This window comes from Tiliqua scincoides, chromosome 2 (assembly GCF_035046505.1).
Source record: "Tiliqua scincoides isolate rTilSci1 chromosome 2, rTilSci1.hap2, whole genome shotgun sequence".
Lineage (NCBI taxonomy): Eukaryota > Metazoa > Chordata > Lepidosauria > Squamata > Scincidae > Tiliqua > Tiliqua scincoides.
Window position 1 is genome coordinate 221,100,494 of NC_089822.1, and position 24,846 is coordinate 221,125,339.

General features: G+C 45.0%; 1 protein-coding gene across 1 annotated transcript in view; it reads left to right on the plus strand.

Moving 5' to 3' along the window:
* CELSR3 (cadherin EGF LAG seven-pass G-type receptor 3) overlaps positions 1–24,846 on the plus strand; it is a 96,191-nt gene that overhangs the window by 65,662 nt on the left and 5,683 nt on the right. Inside the window, exons 17-33 of the mRNA XM_066612974.1 lie at positions 1,053–1,067; positions 5,807–5,901; positions 7,729–7,938; positions 8,259–8,442; positions 10,615–10,747; positions 11,318–11,503; positions 12,003–12,170; positions 13,902–14,028; positions 14,765–14,971; positions 16,312–16,486; positions 16,806–16,918; positions 17,666–17,745; positions 18,216–18,342; positions 20,124–20,237; positions 22,153–22,289; positions 23,612–23,718; positions 24,257–24,424. Coding sequence (XP_066469071.1) covers positions 1,053–1,067; positions 5,807–5,901; positions 7,729–7,938; positions 8,259–8,442; positions 10,615–10,747; positions 11,318–11,503; positions 12,003–12,170; positions 13,902–14,028; positions 14,765–14,971; positions 16,312–16,486; positions 16,806–16,918; positions 17,666–17,745; positions 18,216–18,342; positions 20,124–20,237; positions 22,153–22,289; positions 23,612–23,718; positions 24,257–24,424 — 2,346 coding nt within the window. The remainder of the gene's footprint in view (positions 1–1,052; positions 1,068–5,806; positions 5,902–7,728; positions 7,939–8,258; positions 8,443–10,614; positions 10,748–11,317; positions 11,504–12,002; positions 12,171–13,901; positions 14,029–14,764; positions 14,972–16,311; positions 16,487–16,805; positions 16,919–17,665; positions 17,746–18,215; positions 18,343–20,123; positions 20,238–22,152; positions 22,290–23,611; positions 23,719–24,256; positions 24,425–24,846) is intronic.

The window sequence follows — 24,846 nt, forward strand, 5'->3', positions numbered from 1 at the left end:
AATTTTACTGTTGGCAACCTTCAGTCTCGAAAGACTATGGTATCGTGCTCTGAAAGGTGGTTCTGGAACAGCGTCTAGTGTGGCTGAAAAGGCCGATTCGGGAGTGACAGTCCCTTCCACACCAGGAGCAAGTGCAGTCTGTCCCTGGTCTGTCTCCCTGGCTATGGGCCTTCCTTCTTTGCCTCTTTGCCTCAGACTGTTGGCCAAGTGTCTCTTCAAACTGGGAAAGGCCATGCTGCACAGCCTGCCTTATTAGCTCAGGCCCTCTCAACACTAGCTTTCCCGTGCACTGCAGCTGTTCCCTTTCTTTATCTGGTGGTGGTGGTGATGGCAGTGAGAGAGGCTGCCTCTGTGACCATTATATTCACACTGTGGCTGCATTGTAGATACCGAGATCTGCAGGCAGCTGTCATTCCAGGGAGCTCAACCGCTGGGATACTGTAGCATTCAAGGGCCTAATCAAAGTCACAGCAGCAGCCTTTCTTGTCACTGCCAGAGAAGAACCTATGTGTGGGGGGGAGAGGGGGGCCATGAACTTACCAGGGGGAGCTACTAGGTCTCATTGTGTTCCTGAGGATATAATTGGGAACACAATGAGACCTGGACCACATAAGGAACCTGAGTTGAAAAATATACCCAGATTGCTTCATTTGAGACTTGAGCCAACTCTGAATTGAGCCCAAAGGAGCTTACTTGTCACTGGTCTGTAGTACTTCAGTTCCTAGCTGCAACATACAGGTGTGGGCTGCAGCTTTTTGAGTCATCACCTACATTCCCATATATGGATAATTAATCTCTGGCAAAACTATTTGGAAAGCTTTGTGCATTAGGGTCAAAAAGGAGGTACCTCCTCCTACCTCAGAATGGAAGAAGTCATACTATTAGTTTGTTCAACCCATTATTTGCTCAAATCTGGATCTTGTAGTAACCCTACAAAAGGCTCATCACACAGATGTGAGACTCCATCCCAGGAAACACACACCACATGTACATTCCTTGAAAGCTTTTAATGCTGTCCCTTTTCTCTGCATTTTTCTTTTCCTCCTGTGCAGGTTTGCGGGGTACAGGTAAGGCATGTTGCTGTCCCATTTTTCCTCCTGCTTTATCAAGACTGCTGTGTGTGGCTTTTCCATTCCCTGCTTCCTGCCTGAGACACCAACAAACCTCCACACTTTCCCCAGGCGTTGCAAGGGCTGCTGGCTCTATTCCCAATTCCTTGTCTGACTCCAATCTCCTTGTAATCCTGTCTGACCCTCTGCTTCCTTCCCTTGTCACCAAACACTAACCTGTGGAAAACTGCTTGCAGTCATGCTCAGTGCCTTACTTTTTTCATAGATTTGGGGTAGCCTAATATGCTTCTGGGTTCTGGAGCACCACCCAATGAATATTTCAATGGCACATTGGTGTGGGAGATGCTTGGTTTCCACCCCCTGCCCCAACATGGTCAAACTGTGATATTAGAGCTTGTGTACTGAGATTTTTCTCAAAGTACATTCATTAGAGTGGCCTGCTGTATTGGCTATCAGTGAATCCAAAGGGAAGATAAAATCATTATTGGCTGCATCCTGACGGTCCACTTCTCACATGGTGGCAAACTCAGTTTTTCTGCCAAAGTCTATGCTCAGCAAGGAACTGCAGCCAGCTCTTGTTCTTTGGATACATATACTGTATTTGCAACAGCTCAATTGTTGCAATTGCACATGAAGCTGTGTGCTTAGAATGTCTTAAATGTGCCTCTGAAACAGTAATCTTGAGTGCCACTTTCTGGTGAGAAAGAAAAGAGGAAAAAAAGTGTTGAATATCAAGAGGAGAGCTCTAGACCACATACAGACAGGATTCAACAAAAGCTGGTGCTGGTTTTCCTGCTGTGGGGCAGACCCTGCTTCCTCCCCTTCATCCTGTAATGAGACACAGGCAGCTTCTGTACTCTATAGCACTGTTCCTCTCCTGAAATAGAGGTCACTTGCTTTATTTATTTAGTGATTTTTTTTTAAGTATCTTGCATGTTTTTCTGCTCAAATGTTTGACTCTTTGCGTTTTTGAGCTTTTTAAATACATTTTTAAAAGTACTTTAAAAACTGCTCTTATAGGTGGGTGAAAGGTGACTTCATGACCAAAAAAGACCAACCAATCAGTGCTGTGCATAGCCTTACTGCAAAGGGGGGAGGGAATATGGCTTCGTGATTGACACTGGCCAATTAGCGCTGTGCAAATCTGGCTTTTGCTGAAAGCCAAAAGGACAATTTTTCTCTAGCTGAGCATCATACAGGGAAGGGGTTTCTGCACCTCTTCAAAATATGGACTTCCACAGCAGGATTGTCACATAAGTTATGCGTGCCTGTGCTCACCCTTAAAACTTTATATTTGATACATGGAAGAACCTGCTTGTCATAGGCCGTGTATGATAGTACCAGTATCATGACCACCTCCCCCCACAGAAACCTGGGGTACACACCAGATTTATAGCAGTTACCAGGCCACACCTTCTTTCCATCTGGGGCTTCTTTCTGGCCAGATAGCAATATGATTCACTAGGGAGAACAGACCAGTCAGAATTAACTGTGCTGCAGCTAAGTCCCAGAATCTGCTTATCCCAGGGCTACATCCTGAAGCATGTGAAGCACCAATCAAGGGAAGTGAAGATTACCTTGTGTCCAGCTGGCTAGAGTAGTGGTCTCTGCAGACCAGGATCATCTACTCTCCCAGCTCTCCCAGTTCTCCAGACCAAATATTATTTAAAAATGATCTCCCAAATGGTGAAGTTCCAAAGACTGGGCACCCCCACAGAGAAAGTCCTTTTGCTTGTTATTGCCGCCACCTGTACCACTGTTGATGGTGGAACGTTCAAAGGGTTCTTCTCAGAGATCCCAGAGGACAGGCAGGTTCACTAGCTGCTCATTTCACCTTGCTCATTTGTTTGTTTTTAAGGAAAAGAGTAGCCATGGAGGAAGGGAGGAATCAGGACCACAGCATGTAAGGAGAGTGTATTTAACTTTCCCCTCAGCCACCATCAGTCCTTTCATGCTTGTCCCCCAAGGCTGCTCTTGCCCTCAGGAGAGACGCTCCAAGTGGCATCAGTGGAAACTTCCCTTCTGGACCTGATAGCAGCATCATGACCTGGAGTTTCACTGGAGTTTTGCTGAGATTTTGACAAGGGGAAAAGGTTAAATTCTCCTCTCCCTGCATTCCGATCTACCCTACCCCACAAATACCATTTACCTTAAAAAAAATAAAAAATAAAAACAGTACAAGGTCAACCAAACTACATATTCAATGTACTGTGCAGGGGCCTTACAGCCTGAAATTCTTAGGCATGACATGCCAAAGACTGAATGTGAGATACAGTGCATGTCAAATTTGCGCTCTCCAGTTGTGGAGGCCTCAGGATCTGCTGGATCTCCAGGAACTGGTTTTCTTTCTTCTAGACAGTTTGCTGAACATGAAGGTTCCGAGTGCAGAAGGTAGTAGAATCTAAAGAGCTCTCATGACTCCAGCACTGACTTGTGTAATCCTGACCCCTGGCAGAACTTCATAATTTTCCATTTGTAAAGCAGCAAAGTAACAGATTGTCCTGCCACTCATAGAATGATAAGGGATCACAACTGTTGTTACCCTACTGATGTTTTTCCTATTCAGGTCATTGCTGAAACCACATCTAGTGCCACTGGTGAGGATGGCAGATGGTGCGGGTCATGCAGAAAATGTGCCAGTGCTGTTTGTGCTACTGATTCTAGCATTAAGGATGCCTTAATGCTCCCACTAGATATCTCTATGGCTTCTGTATAGATATCTGTAGTGCGGGCCTGCTGGTTTTGGTGATCCTGATGATATTCAAGTGTTTTAGATAGTTGCATGGCTGTGATTGTGCCACAAACGGTGGGATCTTGTGCCCTAATGCAGTATCCAGTACCCTTTCAAGACCACCACATTTCCTTGGCAATTATGGTCCCCCCCCAAAAAAATCTTTGGTCCCCCCTCCAAAAAAACCCAAAACACAACAAACCCACAAACCCTGAAAAACATATGGTCTCAGGACCAACTACAGTGTTGCACACATATAAATGTGTAGCTCACCCCAACCTGCCTCTTTTTCTGAAGGAAAAAAAGCTTCACAAAGGCAATGTGAAGCTGAATATTTGGGGGGGGGGGGACTGCTTCTCTGCTCCAGACTTTTGCCTGCCTTTCAGCATTCCAAATCTGCATTTGCAACTTTAAACTAGAGATTGAATATAATATTTGGTTCAGTAATCAGTGAAAAGTTCAGAATTTCAATTTGGCTAGGGATTCCCACTGATCAGGGGTTGGGCTTTCTGCACATCCCACAGATGCTTGCCCCTATCTTGTCCCTTTTCTTTGTATATTCCCTATTATCACCCACTGTTTTCCATCGTTGTTCCTCCTGAATGTGTTTTCACCTAAAAATTCAAAATTACACAGGAAACAACCTTATACTGAGTCAGACCATTGGTCCACCCAGATCAATATTGTCTACACCAGTACTATTCGCTATCACAGACTGGCAATTTTCCCCCCAATCTGCTGCTCTGCAGCACATAGGCTTACCTGCTCTTTCCTACTTTCAGCTTCTCAGAGCCTCTCGCGAGGCTTGGTGCACATCCAAGTTGTGCAGCAAACCTTGGAAGACTCTGAGAAGCCAGAAGAAGGAAGTATCTGGAAACTTGCAACAGTCCATCAGCTGATGGCTCACAGACCAGCAACTGGTCTGCAAGCCATACTTTGAGAAGCACTGGTTCACATTAACTGGCAGCACTTCTCCAGGGCATCATACCTAACCCTACCCAGAGATGCCAGGCTTTGAACATGTAGGAACCTTTTCATGCAAGGCATGTGCTCTACTGCTGATTTATGACCCCATCCCTTGCAAACAAAATTAACCAAGAAATAAATTTAGCCCAAAAACCTGAAAGTCACCCTTACATCCCCTACAAGTCAGTTCAAGTACCTAATGAATGCAAAGCTTACCCAATGTTCATAAAATACTCTGAACACATCACATTTGGGGGCGGCCATCCTACCACCTCTAGATACCATACACATATATACAGTATATATATTTTTTGAATTTCAGTAGCACCTGACAAATCATTATCAGGGTTCAAGACCACCTCCCCTCATTTGATGGGTTCTGTGGGCGTACGGTGAGAGACAGTTCATTCTCAGGAGTGCATGAGCTAGGAAAGAAAATGTAGTGTTCAATTATGCTGATATAATGTGAGATACATGAACCATTACAATTTAAATTCCAGATTGATTCTGATTTGCAGTGGTGTATATGTATCCATGATCTTCATGATCTTCGAGTGATTGCTGTGGTATTCCAGAAACACCAGTCTGGAAGAGTTCATGGATTTGAGCACAAGTGATGTGGGATCACGTAATGCAGTATTCCCTCTTGTCATTTAAAATCTTTTATCCAATTCTGGAGTAACAGCTATATACTAGACACGTTATGGAGAATCTTTGGTGGATAAGTTCATTTCTTGATAATTTATCCAACTTGAAAATAAGTAATCCCAATACCTGGGAGAACCCTCACAAAATTTAAATTAGTGCAAATGAAATCAGGATTATTAGCAGATGATTTGTGAATGAAATGTAGGGTCTGTACAGCCTCCTCTGAATCTGCTCCCTCACTGACACTTGTCTTCAATGTTAGTATTATTGCTGATGCTTCATTCAATGCGTCTGACCTGGCATTGTGCTATTGTCCTCATAACCTTTTCCTGGGCAGCAGCATGGAAACAGCTTTCTCTGATTTTAATACATGCATCTTTTCCCCTCTCAGGTGCAGCCATTCGGCACTGTGATGAAGAGAAAGGCTGGCTGGAACCAGATCTCTTCAACTGCACATCACCCGCTTTCAAGGAGCTTTCGGCATTGGTAAACCTCTTTCTTTTGGTATAGTCTTGGGGGAGGGTGTCACTGTGAGATGCAGTCTACACTGTGAATGATGTGAACACATGGAATCACTGCATCAAAAGTTCTTTTCTGAGATGTGATCATTTGCCTTTCTGCTAAAGCAGTGGTGTTAAAATGTTTCAACAACAAACAATAATTTCCACGTTGATTTGTCTGCTAAGGAATGCTCAGTTTATGCAGACCACAGACTAACCATACCTCTCTGTTGCTCCACCTGAATAAAGAGAACACTTTTAAGTAGATTTGATGCTCTCTTGTATTTGCACATTGCAAGAGAAGATTAGTGGTGATGGGAAAGTTGCCTTTCAAAGAAGCTTATCTACCATGATTAATCTTTTCGTGGAGGAGTTCCCCAGTAAGATTCCAAGGAATCCAGATTCCACAGAGCACAGTTTGTAAACCACAACATATAAGGAATCTGTGAATATCCCATGCTGACACAAGTACGCTCACCTTCCTTGTGTGTTCCACACATACACTTTCAGTTGCTAATACAAAAGAATTGTGACCAGCTCCATTCATATGCTCCAGAGTTCCAACAGTTGATCCTGTCTTTGAAAAAACGCTGGCCTCCTAGCTGATTTACTGATTTGTTTCTAGCTGATTCCATACTGTTGTAGGTGGATTTTCCAGAGGAGTGCTGCTCTGCTCCATTCACTTGCTTCCCTAAGCACTGAACTCTTTTGGAAATTTGGTCCTAACATGAGGCCATCTAAGCATCTGAAAAAGTGATGTAAGGAGTGACCAAATGTATGTAAGAACCATCAATTTGCTCTTGTAGGAGCTCATAACAAATCGGGTGGCTCAATTCTATTAACTTTCAACAATAGCAGTGAGAGAGAGAGAGAGAGAGAGAGAGAGAGAGAGAGAGAGAGAGAGAGAGAGAGAGAGAGAGTGCTAGGTTTTGCTTTAGAAAAACTAGGTCAAGGTGAAACTGACTAGGTCATAGATGTTGTACAAGTCAGTGAAATAAAATTCACAATTCAGTTTAGTTACATGGGATCAGAAAACGCAGCAACTGAGATCAGAAAAGCAGAAGAAACAGCCTCTTCTATCTCTGCAGTGAGATTTCTGCAATGTTCCCTCTTCTATTACTTTTTTTTAAACAATTAGACATTGGTACTAAATCAGGGCTAGTGTCACTCTAATGGCAAGGAGAGCATTGCTTTTCAGAAATTATTGTCTGAACAGTATACACATCCCTTGATCGTTTGGAGCGTTCCCTTATATTTTAACAATACTCACTGAAGGGGTTTTTATGAAGATTGTGCTCAAAGTAAGAATATATGGGCATGACTGCAGAAAAATGTCAGGGAAGCACATAGACAAGTCAGGATCTTGAAACTGTCTCAAAATTTGCTCATTTAAATTGGGCAGATTTCAAGATGAGATAATTGCCTCACTCTACAGTTCTTTTTGCAGGGGGTTAAATAGCAGAACCATCTGTTAACCACATGTTCTTTTCCTCCTGGGAAAGCACATTGCTGGAATATCATTTCCTGATTAAGAGAGTAAATGCTAGATCCTGGCCATTGACTCCATGATTTCCCCCCACAGATAACAGTTTACTCTGAATGGCTTGTTCTTTTCTGTCAACAATGTATATCAAAATACAAGTTTCCAGTAGTCCCCAAATCTTAACTACTGCATCACCAACCCAAGAAGGCCCTTTTCTCTATTTTGAACAAGTTTAAAGTGAACAAGTGTCACTTTAAAAAAGGTCATAGGAACTGAATTTTAGCTCTGGATGGTAACATATAATCCCCTCCTCCTTTACTGTGTTGGTAGCTGGAGGGTCTGGAAAGGAATGAGACAGAACTGAACACCATAGAAGCCAAGAAGCTGGCCCACCAGCTGCGGGCAGTGACAGACCAGATGGAGCGCTACTTTGGCAACGATGTTCATATCACATATCGCTTGCTGTCCCACTTGATGGCCTTCGAGAGCAAACAGCATGGCTTTGGTCTCACAGCCACCCAGGATGCCCACTTCAATGAGGTGAGGGCATTTCTAGTGATGGAGCATGAGATGGAATTAGATGAAGGAGGATTGAGACTGCCTGAAAACCTGCCTTCTGCCTTACTGACAAATAGGATTGTCTGTTGAAAGAGTGGGGGAGAGAAGTGCTTGGATTTGTACGTGTAATCACAACACTAGGCAATGGATTACAGAGGATGGAGCAGATGAAAGAAGGGATCAATGTAATAAATGAGCTCTTGTACCCAAAGCTTTCTAAAAGACATGGCAGATTTTATTTTTAAAGGAGGGTTTTGTAGCTTCAGGTGTTTGGAATTTTCACCTCTCATCTCTTTCTGTAGAATCTTCTGAGGGCTGGCAGCTCGGTGCTAGCACTAGAGAACCGGGAACACTGGGACACACTGCTGCAGAACGACCGTGGCAGCACAGGTCTGATGGAACAGCTAAGAGAGTACACAGGCATATTGGCCAGCAACATGAAACTCACCTACCTTAACCCTGTTGGTGTGGTGACCCCCAATATAGGTAAGCAACAACACTGATGGAACCACTTGGAAATGGTGGGCCTGAACCAATAGCTTTGAAATGGTAGCTCATTGTCCTCAATGAAGAGCTGCATAGTTTGGTCCACCTTCCCTAGCAGCCTAAGGCTGCATTAACTGGGAATGGATGTTCCCACTTCTTGACTGGGCAGCAGCCAGCGGTTTAATGAACAAGGTTTGGAGATTTTATGGGCTAGATAGCCATTTTCAACCACTGTGCCATGGCACACTGGTGTGCCATGAATGGTCTGCAGGTGTGCTGAGGGAGTTTGGGGGAGGGTCATTTATTAGTAGGGCCACCGGGGGATTTGAAGCCCCCACCAACAGCATAGTGCACTTGTCAATTGTCAAAAAACTGTTAGTGTGCCTTGTCAATTTTAGTACCTTGTCAGTGTGTCGGGAGACAAAAAAAGTTGAAAATCACTGGGCTACAGCCTCAAGCAGAACATGCTTTTCCAAATCTCTGGAGGAGTCTTCTCTCTTCTTGCTCCATCAATAGTGACTTTATGAAGGTCCAAACACAACTACACATTGGACAGCATTCAGCTGTTGATGGGACTATTGAAGCAAGGCATTTCTGAAACTTAGGGCAGACCTGTCCAGCCAGGTCTGTGCTCTGGCAGGCTGAGAGCTACTCAAGATCAGCAATGGCTGCTACCTTTCCTGTGTCAGTGCAACGTCCTCTTCAGAAGGGGTGGTGTCTGGCTAAGAAACAAAGAATGCAATTTAGGACCCAATCCTATCCAACTTTCCAGCGCCAATGCAGCCCAAAGGTAAGGGAACAAATGTTCCCTTACCTGGAGGTGGCCTCTCTGACTTCCTCAGCACTGCAGGATGCAATGTATGCCATGTTGGATCAGCTCTGGAAAGTGTGATAGGACTAGGCCCTCAGTCTGTGATGACGCTGCCTCAAATTGAGCCATGTTTATATGAGACCAGAGCACAGCTCTGAGTCTGGATTACACATCAACTAATAATTGGATTCAGGGTTCCACTACAGTGCATCACTCTTGCTGTATTTTAGGAATTTTTTTCCAGCACTTTCAGTTTAGTGCATAAATGCCAAAACAAATGCCCAGGAAGATCCAGGGCAGAAGCACTTGTCACACAGAGCACCAGTACAATATGCCATAGCAGAAATTGTGCTGATGTCTCTCCACCTCGGTGCATAAGTATAAAGGGCAATTACTGGAGATTTTGAATACATTCCTTGTGCCACATCACTCTGTTCCTTCTCAGTTTTGGTGACTACAAGTTGAAGGCCACATCTCATGTTACTTTTTGAAGACATGGTTGGGACAAGACAACACCCACAATGAATGCACGCACAGGTAGCATAGTCCTATTTCTAGGGGAAAATAGAGAGTTTTCTAGGGATGCTTCCAGAAACAAAGAATGCATATCTTCTCTTAGAAAAGATGTATGCATTACCTAGACTGAAACAGAGACGCCTGCGTTGGCTCGGTCATGTCGTGAGAATGGATGATGGCCATATCCCAAAGGATCTCTATGGAGAATTCGTACAAGGAAAGCGCCCTACAGGTAGACCGCAGCCGCGATACAAGGACGTCTGCAAGAGGGATCTGAAGGCCTTAGGAGTGGACCTCAACAAGTGGGAAACCCTGGCCTCTGAGCGGCCCGCTTGGAGGCAGGCTGTGCAGCATGGCCTTTCCCAGTCTGAAGAGACACTTGGCCAACAGACTGAGGCAAAGAGGCAAAGAAGGAAGGCCCATAGCCAGGGAGACAGACCAGGGACAGACTGCACTTGCTCCCAGTGTGGAAGGGATTGTCACTCCCGAATTGGCCTTTTCTGCCACACTAGACGCTGTTCCAGAACCACCTTTCAGAGCGCGATACCATAGTCTTTTGAGACTGAAGGTTGCCAACATTATTATTATTATAACATTACCTTTGTATGCCTATGTTGTTAGAAACTAATTTTCAGCCAAGAGTATATCAAACATGCCTCACTGGTGAACAAAAATCAGCACATTTTTTGCTTGTGACTCCAAATCAAGCCTTTCCCTATGTATGTTTCTTTTCAGTCCTAACCTTTTTCTGGCACATGATGTTGTGGCTTTGAACTCACGGAGAAATGCCAACTCTGAGACCTCATATCAACTTTCTCCTTCTTTGCTTTCACCCCTCTGCACAGTGCTCAACATTGACCTCATGGAGAACCACACCCATCTCAGGAGACGTTACCCGCGCTATCACAGCAGCCTCTTCCGTGGCCAGGCCATGTGGGACCCACACACACACATAGTGCTTCCTCAATCAGTGCTTACATTCCGCAAAGTAGAAAGTAAGTGACTGTTCTCTTCTTGAGCTTCCCCAGGCCAAAGGGAATATGCAGCCATTGCCTCTTTCCCAGCATGCTTGGTTCAGATTGCATTGGCTACTTTGCAGCGTATTGTTCTTTGCACAGTGTCATAGCTGAGGTGGAGATGTCAATGCAGAAATCCTGTCCTGGAGCTCCTGTTTCTCTTTTTAGTCCCTCAGAGAGCTGCTGTTTAATTTTCTCCAAAGGCTGTTATTAACAAGAGGCTTTGGGAGAGAAAAAACTCCTTCCCATGAGCGAATGATCTGGGAGGACTTTCAATCCCTGGCTGAGAGGCAGCACCTTCTTATCCAAGCCACAAAAAGACAACTGTCCTCTTGAACTTTAAGGAAAAAAGACACTTCTTTTGTTTCAGAGGAGGACTGAGGTTTGGGGCTCACAGAGCACATTGTGATCATAATAGAAGGTTCTTGTGCTACTGTGCTACTGACATCTCTCTCCACATCATCCTTTGACCTGCCTGGGAAGGAGGCAAAGCAAAGACACAACTGGCTCTTTCCTATTTTGCTTTCCTAACTCCAGCTCCAACCATGGCAGCACCTACACCAGTAAGCAGAGAAACCAATGACACTGTGGAAAGCTCCCCTCCAAAGCATAGCCTGCCAGAACCTGAGCCTACCATGACCATCCTCATTCTCATCATTTACCGCACCCTCGGAGGGCTTCTGCCTGCCCGCTATCAGGTGGATCGCCGCAATCTCAGGTAGTTCACTGCTCAATTCTCTCGCCATTCTGCCAAGCACTGCCAGCTTTAGAGGGTCTCTTGTGGATGCCTTAGAACCCTGAATGGATAGAAAAGAACACGCTTGCAAACATTAGTTATTGTTTCCAGGGAACAGTCTGTGAGCTGTGGGCTCATGGTACGGCATGTTTGCGACAGTGCGCTCTGGTGGTGAGCCAGTAAGCGCTGTGTAGGACTGGGCCCTTAGATGTTGCAGGTTTTCTACAATGAAGTATGGGTGAATTAGAGCTCTTTTAAAGTGAGTACATTTTTGGAGACACTCTGTGTGTGTGTGTGTGTGTGTGTGTGTGTGTGTGTGTGTGTGTGTGTGTGTGTGTGTGCGCGCGCGCGCGCGTGCACATACACATGTACAGACACATGCATGCGCACAGGGTATGTACAGTTTATATGGTCTTTGTCATTTGCAGCAGTCCAGGACCAATTGGTGCAAGGTGGCATCAGGCTTCTTTGTTCTTTACAGGCTCCCCAAAAACCCTGTTATGAATTCCCCCATCATGAGCGTATCTGTGTTCAGCAACCACACCTTTCTCCAGAGTACTTTGGAGACCCCATTAGTGCTTGAATTCCGCCTGCTCGAGACTGCCAATCGCAGCAAGCCCCTCTGTGTTCAGTGGAATCACTCCAGCCAGTAAGTTGTTTTGCTGTTAGCACCACAGCTTACTCTTTCTTTCCTGATCACCATGTGTCACTGTTACTAATCTTGAAGCTATTGACAGAAGCCTGGGAAAGTCAGCAGGACTGAGAGGACAGATTATACAGGCCTACAAAACTGATGGTCAGAATAGTTTTTCCCAAACTTTATGGTGGTTTGATATGAATTTGGGGTGCCGATTCCAAAAATGGCATCATCTAGTTTTAGAGATATAGTATAGCGAATGGTTCAACCAGCTTCCTCATGTGGAAGCCATGGTGTAGTCTTCCTTGTGAGGAAGCTGCTTGAACCATTCACTAAAGAGGCTATACGATATCTCCAAAACTAGATGTGATAGGGCAAAATGGATGCCATTTTTGGAATCAGCACCCCAAATATACCCAGGAATTGGTGTAATGTTTAAGGAAGCAAAATGTGTGTTGGCCTGTGTTATTGGCCTTAAACATGGTACCTCTAGGTTCTAGGCCTGTGTCTGCCCCTGCTTTTCATCCAGCACTGAAAAAAGCCACTTACCCTTTCTGTATCCTGGGGAAAGTTCACATATGACTGTTCATAATCTGATGGCTGTGTCATCAAATGACATGACTTTCACATATGAAATAATCATAACAGATCAAACACAGGCAAAGGTTTTGTGTTCCAAGTGAAGTGAGGCTAGAACTATTCAGGAAAAGCTTTCTTAAAGAAGTGTACCTTGAAATACTTGGAGAAGAGGGACACCGTTTGAGGCACAGAAAAGGAGAGCAATTCCAGCCACAGAAAACAGCTTGGTAGAAGACACCAGTGTGGAAGTGTAAGGAAGAAACCAAGGGAGAGAATAGTCAATTTGCTTATGGAAAATGTACAAAACAGTTTAAGGAGAGACATGGAAAGAAATATAACCAGTGATAGAGAGTTAAGCATGAGGACAGGGACCTTATGCTTGATGCAGCTTACCTAGGGGGAAATCCCCTAGCAGTGATTTTCAACCAGTGTGCCATGGTACAGTGGTGTGCTGCAAAAGGTCTGCAGGTGTGCTGTGGGAGTTTGGAGCACAGCAGTTTAAAAATCACTGAAAAACTCTTCCAGGTTCTGTGCCTCTGTTTCTAAGGGAACTGTCTGTAGTCACAAATTTTCTGTCCCTCTTTCTCCGCTGGTGGAGGAAGAGGGACAGACAAGTCATTACTGCAGAGTTGCCCTAGAAACAGAGCCACAGAACCCGGAAGAGTCTCCTGGAAGTGACATCACAGAGAAGACCATAGAAGTCAGTGTGCCATGAGAAGAAAAACATTGAAAATCGCTGCCCTAGGGGGAATTAAGGAGAGAATGATCTGGTCATAGCAAGAGGAGGAAAAGCTGAGTTACTAAATGATGAATTAATGCACTTTCCATTCTGTACCTCTCACAGTGTTGGTGGTGAAAGAACAATTAGTACAATACAGTACTCTCAACCATACTGTTTCAAGCACCCCCTGTTGTTGAGGGCTCTGCTTATCTGCTTTGATCATCACACAGTGGAGCCTTCACTATTTATTTTACTCTCTTCTGATCCCTTTGAAGAAATAGGTATCCTGCACAGGTAGAAAATGACTTCCTGCATAAATAGGGCAGATGTCTGGCATACTTCTTAAATTGTCTATGATTACCTTCTTGCCTGCCTTTAAAAACAAATTCACTTTGGGGACTCTTTCCTGTGAAGCTACTTGTTGAATTTCTTTGTGACTGCAGGATTGAGCCCACTGGCTTCTGGACGGCACGGGATTGTGAACTTGTATACCGAAATACCACGCATGTTCGCTGCCACTGCTCCCAGTTTGGCACTTTTGGTGTCCTGATGGACAGCTCTCACCGAGAGGTAACTGAATCTTTAGCGAGGAGGGGGAAAGGAGTAGTAAGCAACAGGGGCTCTTATGTGGAAAGTAAGCCAAAGCCAAAAATCAAAACAGTAGACTGTGATATCACAGAAGGCCAAACTAAACATGACAAGGTAGCCATGTTTGTTTGTTTATCTGTTCCATTCACATAAAAAGTAAGTGGTGGTGAGGGTTTAGGTTTTACCACAGAAAGTATAATTGTATGAGGGAAACTGAGCCTGTTCCTTCCCCAACTTCCTTCACCACACATCATCATTTCAAGCACTTTTCTTTCCCTTCTGGCTCCCTTCTTGAGCTGGGTTGGACAAGAATGCATCAGCAATGCAGCTCAACAAGGCAAGGAAAGGGAGGGGGTTTCATTGCCCTTATCCATTTGCTCCTTTTGCTGTAAAATTTAGTCCTGCTCACCACTTTATGTGCCAATGAGGCAAACATGAGCAATAAACAGGATTGCTCCATTGAGTTTAGCTAGTCCTAATATACAGAAGAAGCAACACAGGCCTGGATTATCAAGACACAGACAACTTAAACCCACAGAAGATTTGGTTAAATCATGGGCTTGGCAATTCTGTACAAACAGGCCCATTCCAAAAGCCTGAAGAGAAATCTAGGCAGCTTCTCAATCAGAATTTTGTGCTGGAACAACAAAATTTCTGAATGCCTTCTGTGTGCTTCCTCCTGACTTCTCCTTTTGCCTTTGGTTTCTTTCACCTGCAGCAGCTGGAGGGAGATCTGGAGATCTTGGCCATTGTGACCTACTCCTTGGTGTCCCTCTCTCTTCTGTGCTTGCTGCTAGCCTTCTCCTTCCTGATATGCCTGAAGGGCCTCAAGTCTAACACCCGGGGCATCCACTGCAATATCTCTGTCACCCTCTTCTTCTCAGAGCTGATCTTCCTCTTGGGCATTAACCGTACTGAAACTCAGGTGAGAGAAGGGCCAGGTCCAGGGCACAGCGAGTTTAGAGGCCAGTAAGGGAAGTCAGCAAAGGGGTGCAGGAGCAGTGCACCTGCTCCAGTATGGAGAGAAGAAATGCAGATTTATAAATTACAGATTTATAAAATAAGAATCTGTGTCACCTGAAATTCTTACACACACTTGCCAAGACATTTTCAGATGTATCCTACAACCATGACAGAAATTTATAGCCCAGTCCTATGAACCTACTGTGCCACTAGAATTCATATTCCAGTATTGCAAAATGCAATGTGTCATAGAGTGCAGCCTGGGCACTGCTGCAAACAGTGATCAGTGTTGGCCAGGCAACAGTAGCCTCTCTGGAGACCCCAGTGTTGGTAAGGCAAGGGTGGGAAAAGGCCAGGGTGGGGAGTGGGAGGGAGTAGGAGAGCCAGGGCTGTTTCTGGGCAGGGAGGGGGGAGGAACCAGTGGCAGGGAAGAGGCTGAAGGGGTGGATCTGGTGGCAGTGGCACACACTGGATCTTATCTTCTCTTTTTAAAACCTCTGTACCCCTTTCTTCTCCTTGGACATACACCAGCAAAATAGGTAGCATATGTCCAAGAAGGAGGCTGAGCGGTTAAAGACACTGGACTATTGGCTGGAAGGTCGGCAGCCCAGGAGTTCAGGACTCCGGTGCTGCAGAACAGGGTGAGGTCTTGTTACTTGCCTCAGCTCCTGCCAACCTAGCAGTCCGAAAGCATGTAAATGCGAGTAGATAAGTAGGTACCACTTCACTGGGAAGGTAACAGTGTTCCGTGTCTTTCAGCATTTAGTCTTGCTGGCCACATGACCACAGAAGGTGTCTTCGGACAACGCTGGCTTCCTCAGCTTGGAAACAGAGATGAGCACCGGCCTCTAGAGTCGAACACGACTATGCAGGGGAAACCTTTACCTATCTATCTTTTTTATGTCCAAGGAGACCCACTGGCAATCAGGCAGCCTATCAAGAAGTAAGTGAAAAATGTTTCCACTTACCTCCTGCAGGCTGCCTGATCTCCCCACCACCTTTTTGACACAGCTGCACTGGTGCTAGTTGCAGGTAATTGGCTTGGGCTGTTCGTTTCTCAGCAAACTTCTAGAATTCTCATCAAATGCCATCCACCGTGCTCTATCGTATAATGGCAAACATGGAAAGTTTAATATAGGAGCTTAGGTCACAGAAAATGCAGTGTTGCACACACACCCATTGTCCTTGAGTTGATAGGGACATTAAAGAAAATAAAACAGCTCCAGGAAAGGGGGGAAACTAGCAATCTGATCTGCTGTTTTAAAGGACCTCTTTGAATGGTTGCAATTTTGCTTCTTCCAGTTCTTCTGCACTGTGATTGCTATCCTCCTGCACTACTTCTTCCTCTCCACTTTTGCTTGGCTCTTTGTGCAAGGCCTCCATATCTACCGCATGCAGACTGAAGCCCGTAACATCAACTATGGAGCTATGAGGTTCTACTACGCCATTGGCTGGGGGGTCCCTGCAATCATCACTGGTAAGTGCAGAAAGTCAGGATTCTCTCTTCTATGAGAAGAAATGTTTGCTGTGCAACATTGACATACGCAACAATGAAGATGGACGAGTCCTCCATGAGCATACAAGTCAGGCAACTGCAAAACCACCAGAGAGTTCAGCTTGTAGCATTCACTCTTGTCCTTGCATTAGATGCAAGGAGATCAAAAGAGAAACAAGATAGCATATTTACAGTGACCCACAGTATGCTTGAAGCTGTCAGGACAAAAAGCCTTGCGGAAGAGACCAAGGTTGCGAAAAATGTATATTGTACTACTGACCTTCTTCCTCCTTCCTGTCAGGATTAGCAGTTGGCTTGGATCCAGAGGGCTATGGGAACCCAGATTTCTGCTGGATTTCAATCCATGATAAACTGATCTGGACCTTTGCAGGGCCCATTGCTGTTGTCATTGTGGTAAGCACTCCTCCCATCTATTTGGTCTCTTTGCCAGGATGTTATAGCCTTGCCTTTTCCTTACTCAGCATATTTGCTGCATGCTGTTCTCCTGTTCCTGTGCTTTCCTTTTCCTGTTGTGAATGAATGGATTTTGATGCTGTGCCCATTTTTTTCCTTGCCCTTCTCCTTTTTTCTTGTCTTTTCTCTCCCTATCCCTGTGGAGATTTCTGCACCTCAATGCAAATCCCTGCTCTAGGGAATTTGTGAGCCTTTGAGATCTGTGACCTTGTGAGCCTTTGAGATCTGTGACCTCATCCTTTTGACTGTCCCCTGCTCTCAGACTCTGCTATGAATCTCTCTGAGCAGAAGTTAGCTATACAGAAAAGGAGGCCTTCGTGTAGAACAGTGATTTTCAACCACTATGCCATGGCAGAATGGTCTGCAGGTGTGCTGTGGGAGTTTGGGGGAGATTCGTTTATTAGTCGGGCCATTGGAGGATGGGAGCCCCCCACTGTGTTGTGTACCAATGCAGTGTACCAATTGTCAAAAAGAACCGATGGTGTGCCATGACAATTTTAGTCCCTTTTCAGTGTGCTATGAGATGAAAAAAGTTGAAAATTGCTGGTGTAGAACCTGATAACGCTGGATGTACAGTCTGCACCAAACAGATCATCCTTGAAGATAGTGCAGAGAGGACAGAGCTGCCAAAAGAGCTGTCCTCAATGCAAGAGCTTTATGTTCCTAAACCAGCCACTCTGCTTCCAGATGAATGGAGTGATGTTCCTTCTGGTGGCAAAGATGCTGTGTTCGCCAGGCCAGAAAGAGGCCAAGAAGAAATCAGTTCTGTGAGTATTAACCTGCCACAGTGATCTGCTCAGGCAGAAGGCTTGGCTGCTCTGTTTGCAGATTTCTGAACATCACCTCCCACCTCTCCCCATAAGTAATGTTCTACTTTCATCTCAATTAAAAAAAAATTCCACCAAACTTTTTTTTTTTTGCCTGTCAAATGTCATCTGAATCCCTTGCCTCCTCCATCACAGCTGAAGTTCCTTCAAGCAGGAACAACGACTTTTATCAGGACTCTGCTAAAATTGATTTGGGTTCCTTGAACCATGACCTTTTCACACATCGGCAGTGAAGAGTCACTCATTTGGGGCTTGCTCCTGAAGAACTGTGTGGGTGTATCTGGGTTGTGGAAAGATGGTCCCTGCTTCTCCTCTGTCTGCATCAGTGTATCTTGAGTTGCAGCCTAACCTTAGATTCTAATCTCTGTGCCTGTCCTTCTGGGTGGTTCTTTCTCTCTGTCTTTTTCCAGCATGACGCTGCGAAGCTCCTTCGTTCTGCTTCTAATTATTAGCACTACTTGGCTCTTTGGCCTCTTGGCTGTCAACAACAGTGTCCTGGCTTTCCACTACCTCTACACTATCCTCTGCAGCCTTCAGGTAACTCTCAGCACTAGCACAAAAGCAGTAAAGCAGAATATCATGGAACAGGCAGAGGTGGAGATGGCTGGCTTCTGGTGGGAGCGATCCTACCAAATGAGCAAATCCTCAGCAGTTGCCATCTTCCCTCCTGCATGTGTATGCTCACACACAAACATGCATGGTTTGGCGAAGGTTGTCTCCCTCTCTCATAATACTAGAAGTGGGGATCATCTAATGAAACCGATTTGACAGGAGATGTAGAATGGGCAGAAATAGGTCTTTCTTCACATACTGCATAGTTAAAATTCACTGCCACAGGATATAATGATTGTCACTAGCTCAGATGGCTTCTAAGAAGTTTGGACAAATCTATGGAGGGCAAGTCTGCCAATGGCTACTTGTTCTGATGGCTGTGTGCCAGGTTCAGTGGCAGCCAGCACCTGAATATCCTTATAGGGGAGCAAGGGTGGGAGAGAAGTATGCCTTTTTTCCTCCTGCTTTTGGGCTCCCCAGAGATAGCTGGTGGACCCCTGTAGGAAATAGGATGCTGAATTAGATGCAACTTCAGCCTGATCCAGCATAGTATTTCTTATGTTCTCCCTTCAGTTTCAAAAGAGGTTTGCTATGTGGCATAGGAGTGCTCTGGTTTGCTTCATCTAAGTCCATATCACTTCACTTATACAGAGCTTAGTTACACAATCCTTTGGATCCAAGTAATTATTTCTGCAGTCTCCTCCTGCTTGGTCACTTGAGCACAGTTTTGCATGCCTGCACAGTTTGATTGCTCTTTATTCAGGGTATGCAAATCTAGCCTTTTTGCAAACACAATTAGCATATTTGCATATGCCTAACAGCCTAATCCTATCTAGCTTTCCAGGGCAGCTGTAGCTGTGCCAATGAGGCATGCACTGCATTCTGCAGTGGGTGGGGCAGTCAGAGGCCTTCTCAAGGCAAGGGAACATTTCCTCTCTTACCTAGAGGCTGCATTGCAGCTGCATCAGCACGGGAAAGTTGGTTAGGATTGGGCTGTAAGATGACTATAAGTGCACCAGCTGACAAGCACATAGTGAAGTAGCTTACAGCCCAATCCTATCCACATTTACCTGGGAGTAAGCCCCACTGACTGTAATGGGGCTTACTTCTGAGTAGACACTCATAGAGCAGTGCATGACCAAAGCCTAGCAGTCAAAAGAAACTGTGTCAGAGAGATTTTAAAAACACTAGAAATTTGATTGCGGGCATTTGAAAAACAAGCCAAAGGAAGCCAAATAGGAAGGCCAGGAATGAATAAGTATGTACTGTAACGACAAAAGAGCAATGATGACTCTTTCACCCATCCAAACCACTTGCTAGGACTTGCAAAAAAAAGCTGGTAAATGTCATTTTACCAGCATTTCTGAATATCTACTTGGTGTTGAATATTTATTTTCTGTGAGTGCTGCTAATCTGCTAGTTTTGTTCTGTCTCCGTATGGATGGGCTACCTTTAGCTGATATTTTGAGTGCTAATATGGTTTGGAAAGCATTTATAGAGGCTTCCTAGTAGTGAGATAGACCAATTACTCCCTCTAGTGGGAAGTGGAAGCAGTCATTCCACTTATGTACATTCTTATGACTGTGACAATGATTAATTAACAATGTTTACACAGGGCTTTTTCTATGTGTTCTGGAACAAAGAGGAAGAATTGGGATCATCATGTCTCATATCACATGGACATCCAGTTTTCTCCCTCCTTCTCCGGTGATTCATAAATGGCCTTGGCTGGACAGATTCACAGCATCCCTTCCTCTCCTTCACAGGGTTTAGTAGTGCTGGTGCTGTTCTGTGCTTTGAACAAAGAGGTGCAAGAAGCCTGGAAACTGGCCTGCCTTGGCAAGAAAGGTCAGGGTGAGGAAGCCACCAGGAGTGGACAGGTATGAGTTATATTTGATCTTACTCACTGGTGGAGGGAAGAATAATTTGCACCAGGCTTCAGTCTTTTCTCTGAAACTGCCCAAGAGGCCCAATTTCCCATTCAGGCATGTGAAACTGAAAATTAGGTGTTTTGCTGCTGGTGGTTGAGAACTCTGCAGCAGGCCCTGTATAAGTAGCTCCCAAGAAAATGATGACCAGGAAGGAGGACCAACTTTAAGCCAATTGGACCAATTGCTCCCAATTTGGCCCAACACCTAAGGCAGCCCTATACTAGGGTAATCTACTCTTGTCAAATATACACAACACATTGCAATGGATGCCTAACACAGAATTGCAGGTTTTATAGAGGACACCACAGCAACCATTTTAATTTTTTTCTGAGTTCTTAAGAAGTCACTAGTGTTTGTTTATGTTTATATTTTGATATTTTTTTAACATACTTGAATTACATAGTATGTTTGATTATACTATTTACTTTTCAAATGTAATCTACACATTGTGTTTGTTTACTTGTAGGCTTACAGGTACGCAATTTTATATTAAAATGTGCTTCGATCCATTTAGTCCATTAATTCACATGTGTTTAAGTGCACATTTTGATTGCTTTCCAATCTACATAGAGATATAAAGGCTATAATACATTTTATTTATATCTCTAAGATTCTACAGACCTTGGCTGTGAACCCTGGGCCCTGCAATAAAATGTCAACAATTGGGCCCTGCAGCAACTAAGGCCAACCTTGTCAGGAAGGAGCCAAAAATAGATGACTGTTGTAGTAGTGGGGCTTCTCCCCCTTTGGGCTGCAAGTATAAGAGAAGCCTGTGGATGCCAGCTCTTCCTCAAAGAGATGGCAATAGTCCTCACTCCAGGTCTGGTGTTCTTTAACCTGCAGCAGGCCAGATGAAAATGCATGACAAACCATTTCCCTAAAACTCTCCAGGAGTTTGAAACCCGCAGTAAGTTCTTGCAAGGGAGGGGAGGGAGGCAGCGAGGGCGGGGGGAAGGCAGCAACAGGATCCCCAGAATTGCATCACTCAGGGGGGCTGCAGGGACTGGGGTGCACCCACCAGTCTCTGCAGCAGCCTTGCCAGGGTGTGGGGAGCCCTGTGCGAGCGCCTGCAGGGCTCCCCGGGTCAGGGAAAGTGAAAGTGGAGTGATCATGCTTACATCCACGAAGAATGTAAAAATAGCAATCACGACCCACTTTTGATATTGAATCACAAAGTGGGTTGCAATTATTATTTTTCCATTCTTGTGGCTTGGGGAGCCCTGTGGAGTCTTCAGCAGAGCTCCCCACACCCCCAGGAGGCTGCTGCAGAGTATTGTAAGTAAAAGAAAGCCCCTGTCCCCTCGAAAATGGTACAATCTTAGGGATCGTATCACTGCATTCCCCCCTCCCCACCCCTTAAAGTGGCAAAGGCAGAGGTCCTTGGGCTGGGGCATCGCAGTGCCCCATTTTGAGAACCTCTGGGCTAAAGGAATGTTTGCCCAGAAATGCCCCCGTCCCAGGAAACTGGCTCTCCTTCACTTCAGTCCCATTTATCATGTTACATTCCTCCTAACATGTTTATCATGTTAATTCCTCCTATATTGTTATTATCATTATCATCATCATAATTAACAATAAGAATAACAACAATAAGAATAACTGTATTTATATACCGCTGTTCAACTAAAAGTTCACAAAGCGGTTTACAGAGAAAAATCAAACAACTAACGGCTCCCTGTCCCAAAAGGGCTCCCAGTCTAAAAGATGCAAAACACCAGCAGACAGCCACTAGAAAAGACACTGCTGGGGTGAGGAGGGCCAGTTACTCTTCCCTGCTCAAAAGAGGAGCACCCACATGAAAAAGTGCCTCTTACCTAGTTAGCAGGGGTCAAATTTCACTCCATGTTTCCCTTCTTCCACACAGGGCCCCAATGCCTACAACAATACAGCCCTCTTTGAGGAGAGTGGTCTCATCCGTATCACCCTGGGAGCTTCCACCATCTCCTCAGTCAGCAGCGTGCGCTCAGGCCGCACTCATTCCAGCCAGCGGGGCTATCTCAGGTGAGTCTTTTCCTCTTCCTCAGCATCCTGATAACCTAAAGCTGAGAAGTCCTGGTGTGCTTGGAAAGGTATCCTTTTTCTCCTGGCCACCCAAGCAGTCCCTTGACTCTGGTACCTTTGCTTATGAGCCTGGATCTGGGAGCTCATTGAATGGTCAGGCTGAGATTTCCACCACAGTCACCTGCAGCAGTTCTGTCTGTTTTAACATTCTTCTTCTGTAGGGTTACCATATACAAAGGGGGACAGAGTGCCTCTACTTTTAACCATTGTATGGAAGAGAGAATTCTTGCATTTGCAGCTTTTTGAACTCTTTCATGTTGAGCTGCATCTGCCAAAATTCCCTCTTCCGTACAATGGCACTCTGTCCCTCATTGTACCTGGTAACCCTATTCCTGTGAGTTCATCCACAGTTTCACTGAGGTCCTATAGTCCTGGTTGCAGCCCCTGGGAAGTAGCCCAAAGCGTAGGCTACCTGGCTGCTTACAGTGGGAATTTAACTTGGCAAGTAATGGGAAACAAAACTCTGTTAGTATCACCTTGTAGATGCATAGGAATTGGTTTTTTAATACAGGGTTCCCTCTCTCCTGCTCTTCATAAGTAGCTCTGTGATAAGATATGCAGGAAATCTTATCACAGCTCTAAACTTAGCTCTGCGATAAGATGTACAGGACAGAACGTGACAAAGCAACAGAATTGGGTTTATGGCACCTTCCTTCAAGCAGGCCAGCCCTTGCCTGGTGATGTGCCAACCTCTGCTTCTCCCACTCCAATATTCGGCCTTAGTGCTGCCCTCCCCTTCACATTTTGTCTTCCTCTCTGTCCATCACTTCTTCTCCAATTTGTGGAACGAAGTGGAAGGAAGAGGAAGAGCAGTGGAGGCATGTAGACAGACAGAGATGGGTGCTCCCCACCCAATCTGGTGCCTGAGGCGGCTGCTGAAGTTGGCCTCACGGGTGGGCTGATCCTGCCTGCAGCCATAATAGTGGTCACTGAAACAGGCCTAGCTACAAATTTCTTTTGCTATTCTCTTCTAAGTCTGCTAAGTTGCTATTGCCACTAAGTCTGTGGACGGTTTGTGTCACTGATGTTGTGTACATGTGAGCCAAAAACCATGTGCATCATACAGGTTACCGAAAAGGTTACACAGAGTGAAACTGACAGCCCATCCATCTGAGTGTGGTCACCCTAGCTGCATCCTGCAGCTCCTGGTTTTGATATCTTTACCAAAGAGATCTTGGACCATGTGGTTCACCATTGGGCCAAGGCCTCGCTCTTGATGTCAGGGACACAAGTTTTGAGTGTTTTTCTGTTACGAGTTTCAGAGAGAATATGATGGTGCATCAAGGCTCAGCTCTGGACCACAACTTGCTCAATCATGCTGGCCCAACAGACCTAGATGTGGCTATGTTCCATCGTGATGCAGGGCCAGGTAAGGCCAAAATCTAGCAAGGCAGTCGGTGGATATGAAAATCAACATTATGCCTCCAGATCTGAAGAAGCAGGTCCCATAAGCAAGATATTTTGTGATACTGCTTTATATCTGGCCGCATGTTTTTACCTACTGAGTACTTACCAGTCCTGCTGTAAGGGCAATTTGACAATGTCAGCATGCTCAGGCTTTCCCAGAGAGGGAGTCAATAGTTGTGTTGCTCAGCAATAGCTTTTTGTACTAAACAATGAGGCCAATCTTTCTGCTGAGACTTTTGACTTGGCAGGAGTTTCATTACTGTGATTGATGAAAAGAAACAATTTCAGGTTTTGTGTTTTAGAGATTTTGAACAGGTGAACTAATGCATGATACTGGACCAATCCATTGTTAAATGCTTACAAAATGGAAGCCTGTTTCAGGTTGTTCCTGAGAGAAGAATTATGTACTTGGGAGCTATTCGCTACCAAGTCACTGAATATAAGTGCTTTGCCCTCATCCCTCCCCTCCTTCAAACGTTTTCTGTCTTTCTCAGACCAAGTCTCTGACACAGACAGTGACCTCTCTCTCGATGAAGAACGCAGCCTCTCAATTCCATCATCAGAGAGTGAGGAGAATTTGCATCTCCGGGGCAGATTTCAGCGCCAATTCAAAAGAGCAGCACACAGTGAGAGGCTCCTCACCAACCTTTCTAACACCGCACCCAAAGGCAAGTACTTGAAAGGGGTGCACAGGCTGAGAAGACTGGACCAAGCCAAGAGGGGCAGGCTGGGGCAAGCACTGAGCCATGCATCTGTACAAGACATGTTACAAAAAATAATAATATTAATAATAATAATAATAAACTTTATTTGTATCCCGCCCTTCTCCCCAAAAGGGACCCAGGGCGGCTAACAACATGTAAAAACAGATTTAAAAAACATAAATTTGCAATAAATAGCAGATAAAAAACATTAAAAACACATTAACAGAGACCATAAAAACAGTAGTCAGATTAAAAGACAGAATAAAAAGAGCATAAAAGAGCAAATCACAGAGGAATCAGGCCTGTAAAAAACTAAAAGATGTATAAAAAAATGTTAAGAAGGCCAAGAAATCAGAAGGCTTGTTGAAACAGCAGTGTCTTCAGGC